At 42.6% G+C, this 19920-nt stretch overlaps 1 protein-coding gene across 1 annotated transcript; it reads left to right on the top strand.

Annotated features, from left to right (window-relative positions):
* Window positions 1-19183: 19183 nt before the first annotated feature.
* On the top strand, window positions 19184-19702 carry LOC121987671 (cysteine proteinase inhibitor 1-like). The gene has a single exon (XM_042541406.1). The coding sequence runs from the start codon at window positions 19193-19195 to the stop codon at window positions 19583-19585; it is 393 nt and encodes a 130-aa protein (XP_042397340.1). The 5' UTR covers window positions 19184-19192; the 3' UTR covers window positions 19586-19702.
* The last annotated feature ends 218 nt before the right edge of the window (window positions 19703-19920 follow it).

Consider the following 19920-nt stretch of genomic DNA (forward strand, 5'->3'; position numbering starts at 1 on the left):
GTCTCGTACTTGTTTTATTGCTTTATATTTTATTTAAGTGTGTAATTGATAAAACCCGATCGAGTTGAGAAAAGTATTGCTTATTTTATTTTATGCAGGATAATTCACTCCCCTCTTGCCGACCGCAAGGGACCAACATATTTCTCCCACAGACAATAACAATTTATATACCCTGACTGCTTATGAGACTCATTTGTGGTAGCATATGTTGGATCGAACCTGTGTTTTGATTATGTCAAAGGGTCCAAAGTTAAGTTTGTAACGACCCGCCTCCTACTAGCTAGGCTGCGAAGCCGATCGCTACATTATGCTGTGCTGGACTATTAATGCGGAATGAAACTGGCTAATTTAAAATTTTACTGAACTAAATGCCGTAAAGTTTAACTTAGTGTTCTGGGTGTACCTAGGAGTTGTACACATGCTAAGGGAGGTGTTTACAACTGATAATAAACCTCGGATCGATCCACAGACCGATCTACTGATACTGGCACGCTAGGAAACTCCGGATCGTTCAACCGACCGATCCATAAACTACACTGCAATACTGTACGCTGCTGGATCGGTCTGCCGACCGATCCAGCTGGTCCCTGATCGGTCAATGAGACCGATCAGTGGCTTACTGATCGGTCTGCTGACCGATCAGTGAGCCAATCTACCGACCGATCAGAGACTCCCTGATCGGTCTACCGACCGATCAGAGACTCCCTGATCGGTCTGCTGACCGATCAGGGGTTTCTGATTTTGTATCAGGCCCCTGATATCAGCACTGATGCGTGCCAAAGTCCTTACACAACACTATAAAAGCTAAGAGAAACATTCTATTAGGTAATGGCTAACATACTAAACATGATTAAGGCATAGAATACTAATTCATGGCATGTAAACATATAGAAACCAAAACTAACAAGGTTTTAAACTGTTCTCTTGCTAACTAACATAAACATAAGATAACGCTTGCTATAAGTACTAATGCATACTGAACACGTTCTAATGCATAATAAAATAAAACTAGATCCCTAGGATCTTTATTCCAGTTCCTTCCACACACATCTTGATCTGCATTGACCTCCAGCCTCCACTGCTAGTCCATTTTCCTTTTACCTGTATCTGCAGTATAAGGAAAATAGTATCTGTAAGCTAAAAAGCTTAGTAAAAAACCATCTACCTCACTAAAACATGCATACGATGCAAATATGATTTTAAATCATGCTGTTTGAAAGGATATGCTAAGTATACTGAATAAACTAAACATGGCATGGCATATAAGCATACAATCATGGTATATCTAAAGCTGAACATGATATCAATCACATTGTATCAATGAAGAACTAAGCTGATACTAAAAACTGAGCTAAGCTAATACTGAACTACTACTAGGACTGTACTGAATTCACGAACTAATTTGTGAAAGGTTGAAACAATATACATATAGTAAGTGAAAATACTAAACATGCTGCTGATGGGCCCTGGCAACTGTACTTGTTGTGCGTGCATCCCTAACTAGACCCGGGATTGCAAGTTCTGAATCTAGTAGGGTTTACTAGGCTAGCTAAACCTAGGGACGACTATGGGAGCCCAACCCAATGGATATCTAATCCAGTACAGTGCCATTGAAAAGTAAAATACTGAAATAGCTAATACTATTTTGCTGAATCTAGGTTATCTGAACCTAGAACTAAGTTGTCTGAACCTAGAGGCGACTGTGGGAGCCCACCCATTTGGACATCTAGTCTCGTAAAAGCTAAAATAAAAACTGATCATGCTAATTAACATGTTCTATGGCATTTAACTAAATGCCCACTGTATCATAAGGCTGTGCTAGGCATTTTGTCGAGCATTTGGCGCTCTCTAACTCTCCTCTCGATCAGGGAGACCACCTCTAGGCACCCAGCAGCGTCTAAACCCCTATCTACAGAGGATACACGTGCTCGGCCCATCTAGAGATGCTCACTAATCCCTAAATCTGTGAGAAGAGTTAAAATACACACTATATGCTGACAAAATTCAATAAAACTAATCTAATGCATAAAAGAAAACACGCGAGAGCTACTTATACTGCAGGTGAGAGATTTCTTACTTCCTGCGTGTAGTTTCTTACAAATCTGATCGCTAAGTTTCCGGTGGAGATGATCTTCTCGACGATCCGCTCGCGTCTACGTGTTCTTCTCGCGAAGGGGAACGTCCTCGTATCGAAGATCTCGCCGGAAGAAGTTCCCTTGGCCCTTGGGGCTTGGTGTGCCGTGCGTGAGGAAGAGGAGAAGAAGGGAGAGGCGGCGGTGGTGTTGGGTCTCGGTGGAAAAGATTTTGCCGAAACAAAACAAATAAAACCTAAATTTAATATCCACCTAATTAATTCCTATTTCTATTAGAGAATTAATTTAGCTAAAACAATTATAAATATAATTGTTTCTCTTTCCTTTCAGCACACCTCTGCTGGGGCCTCCTGGCTAGCCGAATTCACTTAAGTCCCGGTTCGGTCCAAGGTCACGGGTTCGATCCCCCGCGTACGCTATTTACGCTTCTAATTGTTTTTGTTACTTCCGCTACTTGGAAAATTCTGTAAAAATATTCTAAAATTCCAGAAAAATAATAGAATATTTCTAAAAATAATTTGAGAATTTTTGGGCGTTACAACTCTCCATACCTTATAAAAAGTTCCTCGAAATTAGAATAATTCTGGGTACTTCTGTCTCATGCTGGCTTCTGTCTCCCAAGTTGCCTCTTCTGCTGTGTGACTGTGCCAAATGACTTTGACTAATGGTACTTCCTTGTTCCGCAATTTCTTAACTGCTCGGTCTATTATCTGAATAGGCTGACTATCATAGCTGAGGTCTTTGCGGATCTGTACCGACTGGGGCTCAATCACCTGGGTGGCATCTGGGGTATGTTTCTTCAGCATAGAGACATGAAATACGTTGTGGACAGCTGACATTTCCTGGGGTAGCTCTAGCTCATATGCTACCTTGCCCACTCTTCTGCTGATAAGGTATGGTCCCACATATATGGGACTAAGTTTGCCCTTCTTCCCAAAATGCATCACTCCCTTCATGGGAGCTACTCACGAGGAACTTGTATCCCGAAAACTCTAGCGTCTGTAGTGTATCGACATAGCTTTTAAGGCTCGAGTCTCTATCCTCTGGCGGATCTGCTGTATAGTTCTGTGGTATCTGCTACTAGATCAGTCTGAAGTTCTAGTTCTTTCTATTCACCACTCTCATACCAGCAGATTGGAGATCTACACCTCCGCCCATAGAGAGGCTCGTGGGTGTCATGCCGATAGTGACTGATAGCTGTTGGTATGCAAATTCTGCTAAGCTCGGATATTTGCACCAACTTCCTTAAAGTCTAGGGCACACGGAGCATATCTTGAGTGCACGATTTACTCGCTCCGTCGACCATCCGTCGAGGATGGAATCTTGTCTGAATTTTAACTTAGTGCTTGTACACACTCCCGAGTGTGATGTGAATCTCTTTGTCTGCGAAATGATGGTTCGTGGGACTCCATGTAGTCGGCGATCTCCGAGATACAACCGAGCTAGCTTCTCCATGGAGTAGGATATCTTGATAGCTAAGAAGTGGTGATTTAGTCAACTGTCGACTATTACCCGGATGGCGTCAAAACCATTCGTGGTTCGGGCGGTCCACTATGAAATCCATAGAGATATCCTCCCACTTCCATTACGGAATCTGTATAGGCTGCAGACCTCCGGTCGCTGATGTTCCGCCTTGACCCTCGACAGGTGAGGCGGATGCTAACATATCTGGCGATGTCTCGCTTCATCCGGGCCACCAAAAATGGTTCTTGGTCTTGATACATTTTGGTGGAACACGGATATCGCATAGGGAGTCTTGTGAGCCTCATCTAAAATCTGTCTCCGTAGCTCCTCCTGATCTGGAACACAGAGTCTGTCACCAAAATACAACACCCCGCTATCGGACACTCTGAATTCTCTACTTTCTGATTCTGCTAGCCCTTGCTTGATTTTTTGAATTTCAGGGTCCTGCTCCTGAGCTGACTGAATATCACCAAGCAAGGTAGACTCTAAGGTCATAGTAGAGAGCTGTCCAACGATGAGTTCGAGACCGAAATCTACGATCTCCCTCTGTAGGGGCGGTGACATGGTTGTAAGAGATAACAAGGTAGCACTGGATTTTCTGCTAAGTGCGTCGGCTACCTTATTGGCTTTCCCTGGATGGTAGAGGATGTCTATATCGTAGTTTTTGACCAGCTCAAGCCATCTGCGCTGTCGCATGTTCAGATCCTTCTGAGTGAAGAAGTACTTCAGACTTTGATGATCTGTATACACTCTGCACTGAGCTCCATATAAGTAATGTCTCCAAATTTTGAGAGCGAACACTACTGCTGCAAGCTCAAGGTCATGAGTAGGGTAATTCTTCTCATAATCCTTAAGTTGTTTAGAGGCATAGGCGATCACCTTGCCGTTTTGCATCAGTACTGCTCCTAGTCCCAACTTAGATGCATCACTATAGATGTCAAAGCTGCTGGTGTTGTCTGGTAGAGCCAAAATGGGAGCACTGGTCAATCTCCTTTTTAGCTCGCTGAAGCTGTTCTCACAATCCTCTGTCCACTGAAATTTCCTGTTCTTTCTGGTAAGAGCTGTCAGTGGGGAGGCTATCCTGGAGAAGTCCTCTACAAACTTTCTGTAATATCCTGCTAATCCCAGAAAGCTCCTGATTTCGCTGGCGTTCTTAGGTCTCTTCCAGTTACTTACTACTTCTATCTTGCTGGGATCTACCATAATACCATCCTTTGAGATGATGTGACCCAGGAAGGACACCTGATCTAGCCAAAATTCACATTTCTTGAACTTGGCGTATAGCTGGTTCTGCTGAAGGATCTGCAATACTAGTTTCAGGTGCTCTGAGTGTTCTTCCTGAGTTCCTGAGTAGATAAGAATGTCATCGATAAACACAATAACAAACTTATCTAAATACTCCCTAAATACTCTGTTCATGAGATCCATGAATGTAGCTGGAGCATTGGTCACGCCAAAGGGCATGACTATGAACTCGTAGTGTCCGTATCTGGTTCTGAATGCTGTCTTGGGTATATCCCCTTCTTTAACCTTTACCTGATGATAACCTGATCTGAGATCTATCTTAGAGAACACTGCTGCTCCCTTCAGCTAGTCGAACAGGTCATCGATTCTGGGAAGGGGATACCTGTTCTTGATCGTGACTTGGTTCAGTGATCTATAGTCTATGCACAGTCGCATGCTTCCATCCTTCTTCTTCACAAACAATACAGGCGCTCCCCATGGTGAATGACTCGGGCATATGAAACCCTTGTCAAGCAGCTCCTGTAGTTGCTCCTAAAGTTCCTTCAGTTCTGTTGGAGCCATGCGATAAGGCGCTTTGGAGATAGGATTTGTACCGGGAATGAGCTCTATCTCAAAATCAATCTCCCTGTCTGGTGCTAAGCCTGGTAACTCTTCAGGGAAGACTGCTGGGTAGTCACATACGACTCGAACCTCTGCTAGCTGTTGGTTCTTGTCCTGGCTGGCGTTGACTACGTGTGCTAGGAATCCTGTACATCCTGAATCCAGCAGCTTCTGTGCTTTCATAGCTGAGAGAAACTTCTTGGCCTTTCTCTTTGGTTCCCCGCTGTATTCAAATTGCACTGCCGCTTCAGGTTGGAAGATGACTTTCTGTTTACGGCACTCTATGGTAGCACCATATCTGATCAGAAAGTACATTCCAAAGATAACGTCATAGTCGGCCATCTCTAGTACTATCAGATCACAAAAGAGCTCTCTGTCTGCTATAATGACCGGCACTGCTCTGAGCCAGTGCGTGGATGCCATGATCTCTCCTGAAGGTAGTGCTATCAAAAACTGACCACTGAGTACCTCTGGGGGTATTTCTAATTTTTCGGAGAACATCCTGGCTATATATGAATGGGTTGCCCCAGTATCAAATAGAACAGTAGCACTATACTGTAAAATGCTAATCTGACCTGTGACAACTATCGAGGCATTGGCTACGTCCTCTCTGGTGAGTGAGTAGATCCTCGCATTCGCCATCGCTGGAGGGGCTTCTAATCTGCCCTGGCTGATAAGTGGACCTTCTAGAGCGGCCTGCATCTGATATAACTGAGCGGGGCCTGCATACTGAATCTGCTGTGGTGAGGAAGACCGGTCTTGTTCGGGCCTTGCTTGGCCATGTGCCCTTCTTGTCCACATTCAAAGCATCCTCGTGTGCCCTTGCGACAAACCCACGGTGGAATTTCCCACAAGTAGAACACTTTGGATAAGCTGGGTCGCTTGCTAGATGGTCCTCCTTTTGGGTCACTCCACGATTTGCGCTTCTTGTTGGAGTTCCCTTTCCAGTTTGTGGCCTTCTTGTTTTTTAGTGTGAGAGTTTCCTTGGCCTTTGGACTCGGAGGAGACTTGCTTTTGCTGCTTTATGATAATGCTCTGTGGTCAAGGCACCGCTCACTAACTCCTCGTGGTTTGTGGCCTATATATGCCACCGGCCACGTTCATTGCTATCTCGGCCTCGGCATCTTGAGCATCAGCCGGATTCGTTCCTTCTCTGTGGACTCTGGGCATAGACGAGCCAACTGTTGAATTTCTTCACGGCTTCCTCAACCGAAAGGTTGCCCCAGCGAAACTCGGTGAACTCGTCGTAGTGGCGGTTTGTAACCCGAATGTGAAAGAACTCCTCGAAGAATTCCTTCTCAAGTCACCCATGACATCCGGTTCCTTTGGGCGCTTCGTCGATTCTTTCCCACCACATCGCGTCTCTGTCGAGCGAAGGAGGCACACTTCACCTTCTCGTGTTACGGCGTCCCGAAGCTCCATCGTGCTCTCCAGTGTTTTGAACCGGCTTGTGCATCCCATGGTTCACTAGTGCACGAGAAGTTCTCGGCTTGACTCACGCCACTGGATCGGATAGGCTTCCTTTCTTGGCTCATCTGCTGGGGCTACTGGTCTTGGTGCTGTAGGCTGGTGGTGGAACCTCTAAGACTTCTAGAGTCGTCGGGTTCGGTTCCAGTGTGGGGGTACTCTCTGATTAGCCTTTAAGGTGGCTATTTCATGTTGCTGTTCAGCTAGCTGCTGCCGTAACTGAGCCACTCATGCCTCTTGCTGGGGCTCGGTGGCTAGTGCCCTTCTAGGGCGTCCTCGTGCCATTGCTAGAGACATAGAGGACAGAACATGAATAACTATTACAATCATAATTGTATAACTATCGTTATCATGTTATATACTATCACATACTATCATGCAGCAGTTTATCTATAAACATGAACTATAACAAGGAAACAGAAAGCATAAATAAAGTAGAGGTATTCTTACTTGGAAGCTGTAGGTTCAATGCTGATGTGTGTGTAGGAAGTATGGAACACTGCTCTGATACCACTCTGTAACGACCCGCCTCCTACTAGCTAGGCTGCGAAGCCGATCGCTACATTATGCTGTGCTGGACTATTAATGCGGAATGAAAACTGGCTAATTTAAAATTTTACTGAACTAAATGCCGTAAAGTTTAACTTAGTGTTCTGGGTGTACCTAGGAGTTGTACACATGCTAAGGGAGGTGTTTACAACTGATAATAAACCTCGGATCGATCCACAGACCGATCTACTGATACTGGCACGCTAGGAAACTTCGGATCGTTCAACCGACCGATCCATAAACTACACTGCAATACTGTACGCTGCTGGATCGGTCTGCCGACCGATCCAGCTGGTCCCTGATCCGTCAATGAGACCGATCGGTGAGCCATTTTTTTCACGACCCAGCTCTTGATCGATCCACGGATCGATCGACCGACCGATCAGAGACTCCCTGATCGGTCTGCTGACCGATCAGGGGTTTCTGATTTCGTATCAGGCCCCTGATATCAGCACTGATGCGTGCCAAAGTCATTACACAACACTATAAAAGCTAAGAGAAACATTCTATTAGGTAATGACTAATATACTAAACATGATTAAGGCATAGAATACTAATTCATGGCATGTAAACATATAGAAACCAAAACTAACAAGGTTTTAAACTGTTCTCTTGCTAACTAACAGAAACATAAGATAACGCTTACTATAAGTACTAATGCATACTGAACACGTTCTAATGCATAATAAAATAAAACTAGATCCCTAGGATCTTTATTCCAGTTCCTTCCACACACATCTTGATCTGCATTGACCTCCAGCCTCCACTGCTAGTCCATTTTCCTTTTACCTGTATCTGCAGTATAAGGAAAATAGTATCTGTAAGCTAAAAAGCTTAGTAAGAAACCATCTACCTCACTAAAACATGCATACGATGCAAATATGATTTTAAATCATGCTGTTTGAAAGGATATACTAAGTATACTGAATAAACTAAACATGGCATGACATATAAGCATACAATCATGGCATATCTAAAGCTGAACATGATATCAATCACATTGTATCAATGAAGAACTAAGCTGATACTAAAAACTGAGCTAAGCTAATACTGAACTACTACTAGGACTGTACTGAATTCACGAACTAATTTGTGAAAGGTTGAAACCATATACATATAGTAAGTGAAAATACTAAACATGCTGCTGATGGGCCCTGGCAACTGTACTTGCTGTGCGCGCATCCCTAACTAGACCCGGGATTGCAAGTTCCGAATCTAGTAAACCTAGGGACGACTATGGGAGCCCAACCCAATGGATATCTAATCCAGTACAGTGCCACTGAAAAGTAAAATACTGAAATAGCTAATACTATTTTGCTGAATCTAGGTTATCTGAACCTAGAACTAGGTTGTCTGAACCTAGAGGTGACTGTGGGAGCCCACCCATTTGGACATCTAGTCTCGTAAAAGCTGAAATAAAAATTGATCATGCTAATTAACTTGTTCTATGGCATTTAACTAAATGCCCACTGTATCATAAGGCTGTGCTAGGCATTTTGTCGAGCATTTGGCGCTCTCTAACTCTCCTCTCAATTAGGGAGACCACCTCTAGGCACCCAGCATCGTCTAAACCCCTATCTACAGAGGATACACGTGCTCGGCCCATCTAGAGATGCTCACTAATCCCTAAATCTGTGAGAAGAGTTAAAATACACACTATATGCTGACAAAATTCAATAAAACAAATCTAATGCATAAAAGAAAACACGCGAGAGCTACTTATACTGCAGGTGAGGGGTTTCTTACTTCCTGCGCGTAGTTTCTTACAAATCTGATCGCTAGGTTTCCGGTGGAGATGATCTTCTCGACGATCTGCTCGCGTCTACGTGTTCTTCTCGTGAAGGGGAACGTTCTCGTATCGAAGATCTCGCCGGAAGAAGTTCCCTTAGCCCTTGGGGCTTGGTGTGCCGTGCGTGAGGAAGAGGAGAAGAAGGGAGAGGCGGCGGTGGTGTTTGGTCTCGGTGGAAAAGATTTTGCCGAAACAAAAAAAATAAAACCTAAACTTAATATCCACCTAATTAATTCCTATTTCTATTAGAGAATTAATTTAGCTAAAACAATTATAAATATAATTGTTTCTCTTTCCTTTCAGCACACCCCTGCTGGGGCCTCTTGGCTAGCCGGATTCACTTAAGTCCCGGTTCGGTCCAAGGTCACGGGTTCGATCCCCCGCGTACGCTATTTACGCTTCTAATTGTTTTTGCTACTTCCGCTACTCGGAAAATTCCGTAAAAATATTCTAAAATTCCAGAAAAATAATAGAATATTTCTAAAAATAATTTGAGAATTTTCGGGTGTTACAAAGTTGTCTTATTGTCTAACAAGGTTCATTGAGCTTGCAAGAAAGTCTTAAGTGTTATTAGGTAAAAGTCCTAGCTGTAGTTAGGCAGGTGAAAAACCCTAGGGGGCGGTAACCTAGGTCCTAAGGGGTGGTAACCTTAAGCAGAAAGTCTTGGCAGGTCGAAGGCTTTGGGTAAAAATCCTAGAGTCGGGGACTCTAGGTTAAAATCTTGGTGTCGCGAACCGGGTGGAAGACTGGACGGGTCGTGGAGCGAACATTCAGCAGAAAGTCCTGGAGATTCGGACGATGAGCAAAAGTCCAGTTGATCTGAAGGATCAAACTGAAAAACAGGTAAACTCTCCTGAGTGGAGTAGGCGAGGATGCGTTCCTCGGTGAGGGAATAGTAGGCGTCGGTTCGACCTAGGGTTTCCGGATGTGAAATCTGAAATCAGAACCGGACAGTCCGGAGACTGTCAAAATAAGTTTATATTTATCTTATTTTGTTGTACTAGCTTTATTTTGCAGGGTATGTCTTGTTTGTAGATTAACATGCCTTGCAGGACGGAAACTGCACAAGAAAAGTCTCGGATGAACAGTCCCAAGGCGCCCTCCATGGAGCTTGGAGGCGCCTCGGGTGACTTGGTCGACAACCTCGCAGTAAGGCACGAGGGCGCCCTCCATGGAGCTTGAGGGCGCCCTGTACGCTGGATAGAGGGTGCCTTCCATGGAGCTTGGAGGCGCCCTAAGGTGGATAAGCAGTGAAGATGTAGAGCTTATCAACGTAGCTGATTCGACGGAGTTGGGGGTGCCCTCAATGGGCTACTTAAGGCTAGTTTGAACAACAGCTAAGCATATCAAGAATCTGGCAATCCTTCTTCCGTGTGCTGCTAACAAGACGATCCGACGAAGTCCTAATTCTACTCCGACCACCAGAAGCTTTCAATTTCAGTTTTTCTTGTTGTCGATATAACATTTGATAGTGCTTTAATTTGTATTATTTTGTAATATTTCTGAATTGATAGTGATTGCCCAAAGTAAACACTCAACGAGTGTGGGCCTTGGAGTAGGAGTCGCCACAGGCTCCGAACCAAGTAAATCCTTAGTGTTTGTGTGTTGTTTTGTTTTTTTGATGCGTGTTTTACTCTAACGAATGAATTAGCTACGAGCCCTATTCACCCCCCCCCCCCCCCTCTAGCGCTTTCGATCCTACAGCATATTGTTGTGTGCAGTCAAGATTTGTTATATACTGGCTATGTATTTGTTCATGCAAGTTTTGGATGTACTATATGTATTCCTTATTTGTTGGTTTTATTTGGTTGATCAAGTTTGTAGATGACTATATTAGTGTTCTTACTCTTACTTTTGTTAGTAAGTAACATTACATGACACTGCTTCTTTTGAGATCCTTATATATAGTGTCATGTACTATGTATCTTATATCCATTGAGTATTTTATACTCACCACCCTTTACTTTTTTTTGACTTCTAGGTTAGCAGATAGAGGGCAAATTGTGTCAACTACCCTAGTGTCGCTCAAAGATAAATGCTTACTAGTCCCGCTTGACTTTGAGTTATCGAGTTTCATTTTTATGTTGTTGTGATTCGGTTGCTTTTCATTGCGTATCAACTCTTTGAGTTTTGGTAAAATTATAATAATCTTTACCTTATTTAGTTTTGTTTAGTTTTAATATGTTCACATGTTCATGTATGCATGCCCACATTATTATCTTAAAGTTAGTAAGTTTCTATTTTGCATCAATGTTTATTTTACTTGATCTGAGTTTGATATCGTATTTCTCATATTATCACTAAGAGGTATGGTCCGGTTTGGGGGGACAAGTATATCCTCGGGATGTGACAATCAGAGGGAATGATGTGCTTCTGACAGGATGTCGTGTCTGGGTAAGAAAGGTACCCCCTGTAGGGGATCGAACGGCCGGCTTGAAGGGGGGTTGGATAGACGGCGCCCCCAAATACTCGCTTCTTTCTACAACGTTAGTGCGCAAGCGAAAATGCAAACAAAGCAAGTAGAAAGCTAAATACTAAAGGAAAGAATGCAAACCAAGCTACACGATCATTTACGTGGTTCGGAGATAAAGCTCCTACTCCACGGCGTGTCCGTAAGGTGGACGATCCCTATCTGTCGGTGGATTACTCCCCGGAAGATCTCCGGCTAGCTCAAACCTCCTTGTGGGTGGAGAAACCTCACCACAAACTCACCAAGACCTCTTGGACACAAGGGAAACTCTTGAGCACTTGTAGACTACTAATTAGACCTTAACCAAGTCTAATTTCGTCAGTCTCAACCAAGCTTCCAAGGCTTGGTTATATAGGTCACGGGTTGGAAAACCCCGCTTACCAGTCGACTGCTAAAACATGCAGTCGACTGCCCTCTGTGAAAATTCGACCGTTACATCCCAACGGCTCGATTCCACACTAACCGAGCGAACAGAGACATTCTGTTCGCTGCCAGTCGACTGCTAAAACATGCAGTCGACTGCTACAGTACTGCTACGGTAAACCCCCTAAAACTAGGATTTTACTCCGAGTACAATCTCTCATGCACTCGTACCCTCACCCTTATGACTCATTTGACGCTTCATTTGCAGCTTTGACCTCTTACCTTCAAGCCTACTTCCTTTGGCTCTCGTCCCTCGGATGCATTCAAGCCCGCGGCTCGTCCCCAATGTCATCTTTCGCGTATGCCTCGAAGTCGCTTCCCTCGGCCCTTGTCCTCGCTGCCTTATCCACGGTCCCTCAGATGCTCCATCCTTCACCGGACCCGAAGCCATCAACCTGAGTCACATGTGTATCCTGCAAACCTGCACAACTGAAATACACATATCAAATACAAGGGTGAACCTAACTTAAACCCTTTTCCCAAACACCAAAACACATGGTCGCACGGACCATTGGGATTGCTCCAACACCCCCATCATCACATCAGGTCACATTATCTATATATGGTATTGTAAGAGATCTCGTGGGATCACACTACCTTAATCACACTGCTCTATGTGTCATGCCAGTCCACGTGCTAAAATATCTTGAACTGGGAGTTGGAGGGAGCGATGCCTTGGAAATCTAAGGGTGAAGCCCTGGGAGTTGGAGGGAGTGATGGTGATGCCGAGTGAGCGATCATAGTGATGCCGAGTGAGCAACCGTAGCAATATAATGTTGAGTGAGCGCTCGTAGTAGCGTCGAGTGAGCAGTCATAGCAATGCCGAGTGAGCAACAGTAGGGGTGCCTAACGAGTGTCTATAGCGATGTCAAGCAAGCAAGAGCGAGCGACCATGGTAGTGCCGAGCGAACGACCGTAGCAGTGTCGAGCGAGAGCGACTATAGTCTCTTTACCTGTCATAAGACACTCCTAGTCTTTTTGCATGTCATAAGGCACTCCAAGTCTCATTATCTGTTGTAAGACACTCCTAGTCTTGTTGCTTATCATAAGACACTCCTAGTTTTTTTGCCTGTCGTAAGGTACTCTGAGTCTCGTTGCATATCGTAAGACACTCCTAGTCTTGTTGCATGTCATATGACACTCCTAATTTCTTTGTCTGTCATAATCCAACCCTAGTTTCTTTGCCTATCGTAAGGCAATACGAGCTTGACGTAAGGTCATAGTCTCTGTTCCAAGCTAGCGGCTATAATCTTTACGCTGAATGAGAGTTGCAAAGAAAAGTAACAATTAATATATGAATGCTAAAACTAGAAGAAGTCGAACCTAATGCACATTAATAAGGCTCAATCTCACAACTCCTAAGTAATCGCGGAGTCGGGGAGAGAGCAGAATATCGATGATTGCTGGAGATAATATCTCGACCCCTTAACTCTTGAAATCCATGGAGTCAATGAGAGAATAATAATAAGGCTCAATCTCATGATTCCCGAGTGACCGCGAAGTCGGGGAGAAATTCCTGCTGAGAGAATGAATAGCTTAATCTTCCGACTGTTGGTGCAATCAGTCTCGAAAGTTTTGATGTTTGACAATATACCTAAGTCTAGTAAATTTGAGCAAATGTTTATCTAAATAGGACTTAATGTTTGGAAGAGAGAAGTCTAGTCAGGACTAGATGACTAGCAAAAGTTTTAACTTAGTTAGGCAAGAGTAAGTCTTAGTAAGTGAAGCTAGGCAGTGGAAATCTTAGGGGGAGGTAACCTTAGGTGGTAGAAATCCTAGTGAGTGAAGTTAGGTCGTGAAAATCCTAGGAGGAGGTAACCTTAGGTAGTGGAAGTCTTAGTGAGTGAAGTTATGCCTTAGTGAGTGAAGCTAGGTGGTTAAAATCCTAGGGGAAGATAATCTTAGGTGATGAAAGTTTTGGTGAGTAAAGTTAGGTAGTGAAAATCCTAGGAGGAGGTAACCCTATAAAATGATAAAGTCTTGGATGCTGTCTTAGCATGAAGCCTAGTAGGTCGGGTAGACTTACAGGAGTGCGGCTTGATCCTAAGGGATTGACCCTTAGATGGTAGACTTGGAAAAGGGACTCCAAGCAAAACAGAGAGTAGACAAATGTAAATGGGTGAACCTGACCCAAACCGATTTAGGAGACCGAATCGATGGTTCGGTAGATCGACTGGGTTTAGTTTAGATTGTTGAGTTGTCAAAAATATTGACATAGAAGATGATGTGGCAAAAGATCATCTTTATGATTTGGATCAGGACGAGGATAAGCTAGATGATGTGGCTAGAGATAAGATTTCATCCAGATAAGAGTTGATCCAGATAAAGATTTGATTAACTCTATAAAAGGAGACAAAAGCTCTATATTCAATACATAAATTCTTTCATCCTACTCTTCATCTTTACACTCAGACGAACTTATTGTGAAGCTCTGCGACTGAGGAAGCTCCAAGAAGGGTGTGCTACACTCAGGACTTCCGGATTGATCGTCATATTTTGTTTGGTTTGATTATTTCAAGTTATATTTAATTTATTATTATTTGTGCTTGAATTTCAAACTGTAAGATGAGTTTCTCCACCTTCGGAAAGCTTCTGGAAAGGAGACCACTAATCGATGGGTGCCTCCTATGATTAGGCCTTGGATGTACTGACCTTGGGGGGTTGGGAACCAAGTAAACCCCACGTGTTTTTTTTATTGTTTGATTTATTATTTCCGTTGCTACTAACTAACTTTGTAAAAAAGAACACGATGAAACACGAAAAGAAAATGTACGAAAATGACCCCATCGACGTGCATCGATCCAACACCGACTCCCAAATACCCACGAAACTGGGGAGAGAATATATAAGTTCAATCCCTCGACTACTCAAAACCTGTGGAGTCGGGGAGAAAGTAGAATATCAATCCTCATTAAAGATAATATCTCGATCCCTCGACTTTCCAATATCCACGGAGTCGAAGAGCGAATAATAGGCTCGATTCCACGACTCTCAAATATCTACGGAGTTAGTGAGAGAGTATAATAGAAAACCAAACTCTTGTGCCAACTGAGGATTTGGAGAATAAGAATTTCACGGGGACAAAGACTCATGAACTTATAGGGCAATGTTCGAACGAAAATAACGTCTAAGAAATTCTATCTTCTTCTTACACTATGATGGCGATGTGTTTGTCGAAATCCTCGGGGGTCATGGTGAGAATAGAGAGTTTTACGACGCCATTCATCTTCACATCTCAGATCAGGCTTGCGTTTCCCATAGATAAAGTTAAATTTGATCCTATTTGAAATTGATGAGGGTTGGATCTTCGATGCGGTGTCCCTGATATTGACCCAACCACTATAACTAGGAGGAATGTGGCACCATCAGTGATGCTAGCAAGTTTAGTGAGCTAGCTTCTGCTTGACTAAATCATTGAACCTTCAAAAGAAATCAAGAAAAGGAAGTCAACACATGGAGGAAGTCTCTGGCCAACCGTGCCTACAAACCTGCTAGAAGACAAGAAAAGGAGAATAGAGAATTAGAAAGATGGCGGAGGGTGCCCAAGCTAATCCACTCCAATGCTTAAGTTAATCTCCAGATCAGTATAAAAAGAACTTACCTTAAATGGTCATGCTCAATACACTCAGAGTGTACTAGTGTAATTTTATAGTTAAGATAAACTAATACCAAATTACACTACGACTATTCCAATAGTTTGTTCCTTTCCATCTTAGTCGTGAGCTACTGTTTATAATTTATAAGGAATTGATAACATGATCTTCTGTATGTGACACCACACACCATGTTATCTACAATATAAATTAATTGAATAACTATACTTAGCATATAAATGTAGACATTTGACCAATGTGATTCTTTATTTCAAAATAAATGTTTATAAAAAGCTAGACTTTTAGTATACACTCTAACAATGATTATGGAAAGGATAAGGTACCCAAGGTTAAGAAAAAGAAGTCTACTAAGGTACACAATGTGGGTGTAGCCAGGTTAGATGAGTCACCTAGGGAGATGATTAAGGTTAAGAGTTCTAAGGTTAGGAAGAGCCTTTGGGACCCATGGTAGATGAGTTATCAAATGTGCCAAGTGATTTGGAGACGGACTTGAGTCTCAAATCCAAGAAATTAGCACAATTGGGTTGAGTTTCATGTATGAAAATATGAATTGAGTTCATATTGCATGAAAAATAGTTTTTGATGTATAGATGTCATATAAACTAATGCTAGGGATGCATTATAGTTTAGCATGAACAGATACATCAAGAGAAAGTCAAAATTAGGACTTTAGGTCAAGGTTCAAATGAACCATTTAACTAGTTTTAGATTTTTATCAATCTTGGCATCTGTGATCAATATATTTATATATATATATTTTCCAAGTAGATATTGGTAAAATGGACATCTCCACAAAATTTAAAATTTTTTGGAGGTCTATGAAATTTTTGGTGCATTTCTGAAGTTGAGTCAGAAATGCTGTTTTTGGCTGAAATAGAGTGCCAGTCGACTGCAACATTTACTAGTCGACTGGTAACACTATTCACAAGCATAGAATATTTTTGTGAGTTCATTTTGAAGAGGACATTCGACTGGGGTTAATGGCAGTCAACTGATACAGTCTGAAAATATTTTTTAGTATTAAAAAATGATCAAAAGAGTGGTGAATATATATGTAATCTTATAGGGAATTAATACATGATGTTTATGATTATTAGAGGTTAAAGAGTCCAATAATTGGGATATGATTGGAGCTCTTTCTGATGTATGGCAAAAGGAGAGAAGTGTTAGTTTAAGTGGGAAACCTACACACCTTTGCAAGAAAACCTAGCTCAAGGGGGAGCTTAGGTGAAGGGGGAGCAATTGCTCACTTGTTGGCAAAGATGGAGAAGTTTAACTTTATGAAAAATCCTAGCTCAAGAGAGAGCTTAGGTGAAGGGGGAGCCTAGAGTTAGATTCCATGTTTATGCATGTGTGATTTGCATAGTTACTTTATATTGTTATTGCATTTATGTTTCCCTAACTTAAACGGGCCGCCAAACATCAAAAAGGGGGAGATTGTTGGAGCAATGCAGGTACCCTAGGTGTTAATGTATGAGTAAAGGTTTAAGTTAGATTTATTATTGTATTTGATATGCATTGTGAGTGTGCAGGATACAGGTACAACAAGGAGAGTCCAAGTGTGACCTTGGCAAAGGAGGAAAGTCCAAGGGTGAGTCTTGACGGTGTAAGTCCAAGCATGTAGTCTTGGCAACGTAAGTCCAAGTGTGACTTGATAATGGATAAAGTCCTGGAGGCACGACCTCTTGGCCAAGGAAGACTTGACAACAATGACAAGAACGATGGAAGCTCTAGAAGACAAGGCGTGAAGGATGAGGAGACATCCGAGGGACCAAGGCTGATGGAGGAGGCTAGAAGGCTAGGTTTAGATTGGTCAGGTGAGGACGAGTGCTGAGTGAATGTACTCAGGGGTCAAATCCTAAGATTAGGATTTTACGGTAGTAGTTATTGTAGCAGTCGACTGGTATTTGATCAGTCAACTGGTAGTCGACCGTTGGCTTGTAATTGTCGAATTTTACTTAGGACCAGTCAACTGGTAGTCGACCATTGACTTGTAATGATCAAATTTCACTTAGGACCAAAATTATGCTATGACATCTATCATTTTACCACCTGTTTTTGTTGCATATGATTTCTACAAAATGCACTTTGTTATTTTAATAGGCGTGATTATGATACTTAGGTGCTTGGTTACATTTGTTAGCTTTATGTCTTTGGTTTGACCACACTCCAAATTAATGTAAATGTCTGTACGGGAGAAATTCATGCTTCTCTATGTTAAGCTTTGTTTAGCCATTGTTCTGATGATTTTGGTTGAAGCCTTGAAGGTAATAAGGATTTCTATATTTCAATATTAATGTTAATTCTATTTGTTGCTTGGAATGTTATTTAGTTGAAGATCAATCTGGGGCAATGTTGTCCATTTTGTCCTTTAACCTTCATATACTCTCTTTTTTGTGTGTGTCATATTCTATGATAATCGCATGCAAATGTCATGCCACGGTTAATTGGATTGTATCAAATCAATATGGAAATTAATCTTAGTAGCAATACGTTTTGATGACCAATACTGGAGCAAAACATCACCTAAAATACAAGGTGAAGGTCTCATATAAACCTGCAGGGAAATCTCTAAAAGTACAGATGATATTATCAGTTCAAAATTTGAAATATTCAGATATTGTATTTGAATAATCACAAATAAGGGCTCAAACACCTTTACCTGAGCAACTATCCAAAGGTTCCAAACTTAACTGTAGTTGATGCCAATGTAGTTGATAGTTGCAAGATGGAGTTGATTGTAAATAGGAGTTGTATGATTGCAGATCATCCTTTGCTTTGATATCGTATAACGTCAGGCCATTTTCCTATTTTGGTCCAGCTTCCTAAATTTGTGACATCGAGTCCTTATCAGATCCTATGGCTGAGATTATCCCTTGATGTTTTTTAAATATTCTTGTATTTCCTTTGAAATCATATCACCATGCAAAGTATATACAAGCATGTTATGATCTGAATAAAGTTTCTTTCAAAATCAATAACCCTGGTGGTACCTTGGAAGAGATCGATGGTCATACATCTTGCTCAGTAGAATAAAGTAATGTCTCCTTCCATGTGCATACCTTAGTCCGCGGGGCCGTTGGCGGCATCGTCGTGAGGCTTTCCTTCTGCGAAGGAAATCCCTAACAAGGGAAAAAGCAATGAAATCCCCAAAAAGTCCCACAAGGAACCTATTTCATAGTCTCAGATCATGTATGATATCCAAATTCTCATGTTTCTATAGATATACTTCTATTGTCATATTCTCATGTCAGATAGTTTGTGAGATTTGCCATCCCTTAGGACAACCACGTTCAGCAAAACCGCATGAGTCAGAGTCGACGATGCTTTCAGCACTTGCCACCTTTCTGTTAGTTGCAGCCGTTCTCCACCTGTGACACGCATGCCACACGCTGCCAAAAAACCACCAACCTCCGCTCTATAAACGTACTCCACCTTCTCATCCTCAGCCACTCCAAGTTGAGCGGCGCTGGCGGCCATGATCACGATGATGCCCCTAATGAGGCCAGTCTCGCTTCTCTTGGTCCTCCTCTTCCTTGCTGTTCCAACAACTGCCCATCCGATCCCTGTCACGTCGGCTTCGAGAAAGATCGGCATCGGCGGGTGGGCGCCGATCAAGGACGTGGAGGATTCCCACGTCAGAGAGCTCGGCGATTTCGCCGTGGAGGAGCACAACAGGCGGGAGCACGGTGAGCTTACCTTCGACAAGGTGGTGACGGGTGAGACGCAGGTGGTGGCCGGGATCAACTATCGCCTGGTGCTGCGGGCTAGGGACGGCGGAGGCTCGGCGGCCGACTACCAGGCGGTGGTGTGGGAGAAAGTGTGGATCAACTTCAGGCAGCTCACTTCTTTCGTGCATATTGAATCGTAGGTGTTTCTACTGTTTGGCTGGGGAGAAGATGAAGATGGATCCATTGATGAATCATAAATAAAGGAAGTTTTATTTGGAATTAAATTCAATCAATTTTGTTTCAAAATATAATTAATAATCAAGATGATACAAGTTGGATTTTGTTTGTTTTTGATAAATGTGAAAATCAAAATTGCATAGAACCTGTATGATTGGAAGATTCTTCGATGAAGATATATATAACTCTTAATTGTGGATCTTCGAAAGATGGACCGGAAAAGAATTCATAGTGAAAAGAAAATCCCTAGTAAACAGATACTTTATGATATAATAATTCCAGAGACTTTCATTATTTT

The sequence above is a fragment of the Zingiber officinale genome, chromosome 5B, assembly GCF_018446385.1.
Source record: "Zingiber officinale cultivar Zhangliang chromosome 5B, Zo_v1.1, whole genome shotgun sequence".
Taxonomy (NCBI): domain Eukaryota; kingdom Viridiplantae; phylum Streptophyta; class Magnoliopsida; order Zingiberales; family Zingiberaceae; genus Zingiber; species Zingiber officinale.

Excerpts from the sequence above, each read along its gene's own strand:
- LOC121987671 (XM_042541406.1), top strand. The coding sequence starts at position 19,193 with ATGATCACGATGATGCCCCTAATGAGGCCAGTCTCGCTTCTCTTGGTC.